This window comes from Geospiza fortis, unplaced genomic scaffold, assembly GCF_000277835.1.
Source record: "Geospiza fortis unplaced genomic scaffold, GeoFor_1.0 scaffold373, whole genome shotgun sequence".
Classification (NCBI taxonomy): Eukaryota; Metazoa; Chordata; class Aves; order Passeriformes; family Thraupidae; genus Geospiza; species Geospiza fortis.
This window is the reverse complement of record NW_005054518.1, coordinates 912,132-913,111: the sequence shown is the minus strand read 5'-3', so window position 1 is coordinate 913,111 and position 980 is coordinate 912,132. Positions and strand designations below refer to the sequence as shown.

Below are 980 nucleotides of genomic sequence, written 5' to 3'. Positions count from 1 at the left end.
CCCACAGGATCAGCCCCCCGGAGATCCCTGTGGCGCCACCGCGGGGACCCCACGGCATCGCTCCTGAGGGACCCCCTGCCTCTGGGGACCCCACAGTGTCACCCACCTGGGACCCCACAGTGTCACCCGTGCTGCTGTGCCCCGTCCTGTCCCACAGCCCCCACCCCCAGCACTGTGTCCCGTGTTTCGTGGTCCCTCTGGTGCTAGTGAGGCCCCACCACCGTGTCACCAGTGCCTCCAGTGTCCCCCTGCACACACTCACCTTCCACATGAGGAGGATGAGGAGGGTGAGGAGCAGGAGCCCGGCCAGGGCCCCCAGCACCACCCAGCCCACCGGCACAGCCCCGTCGCCCCCAGGGCTGCTGCGCACCACGCAGGTCTCAGTCTGCAGAGGGACAGGGGGGTGACACCGCTGCCACCGCGGCCCCTCCCAGCCACGGCAGCCCTACCTCAGCCTTGCCGCTGGGCAGGACCCGGGGCTGGACGCGGTAGGGCATGGCCGAGGTGTTGAACCACGCTTGTGACTGGATGCGGAATTCCAGGAGGTGCTCCCGCTAGGGACAGCAGGGGGACACGTGGGGACACATGGGGACACATGGTAACCGGGCATCAGGGGTGCTGGCAGCTCACAGGGCACCCATGGTTATCCCCAGGGTGATCTCTGGGCACCACCGTGCAGGAGGGGACATTGCAGGGATGCCCCGAGGCCACAATGCCACCCTCTGTCCCCAGGAGGGGACAGTACCTGCTGCAGGGTGTCCATCCAGAGCAGGGCATGGACACTGACCAGTGCCCGCTGGTCCTTGCCCAGGCTGGGCACGTGGCAGGTGATGTCGACGCACGTGGCATTGTCACAGTCCTGAGGGTGGCGTCCAACACGGTGGGTGTTGGGGGATCCCCACCTCAGGGGACACTCCCAGCCCTGTGCCCGCCGTGGGCTGCAGGTCCCCAGGGTCACCCAAGGGATGCGGGTAGCCCCC

The 980-nt window shown here is 68.3% G+C and overlaps 1 protein-coding gene across 1 annotated transcript in view; it reads right to left on the bottom strand.

Annotated features, from left to right (window-relative positions):
• ITGA2B (integrin subunit alpha 2b) overlaps positions 1 to 980 on the bottom strand; it is a 13,869-nt gene that overhangs the window by 3,298 nt on the left and 9,591 nt on the right. The window contains 3 exon segments of the mRNA XM_031063633.1: positions 263 to 385; positions 450 to 554; positions 746 to 859. Of these exon segments, the coding sequence (XP_030919493.1) occupies positions 263 to 385; positions 450 to 554; positions 746 to 859 (342 nt within the window).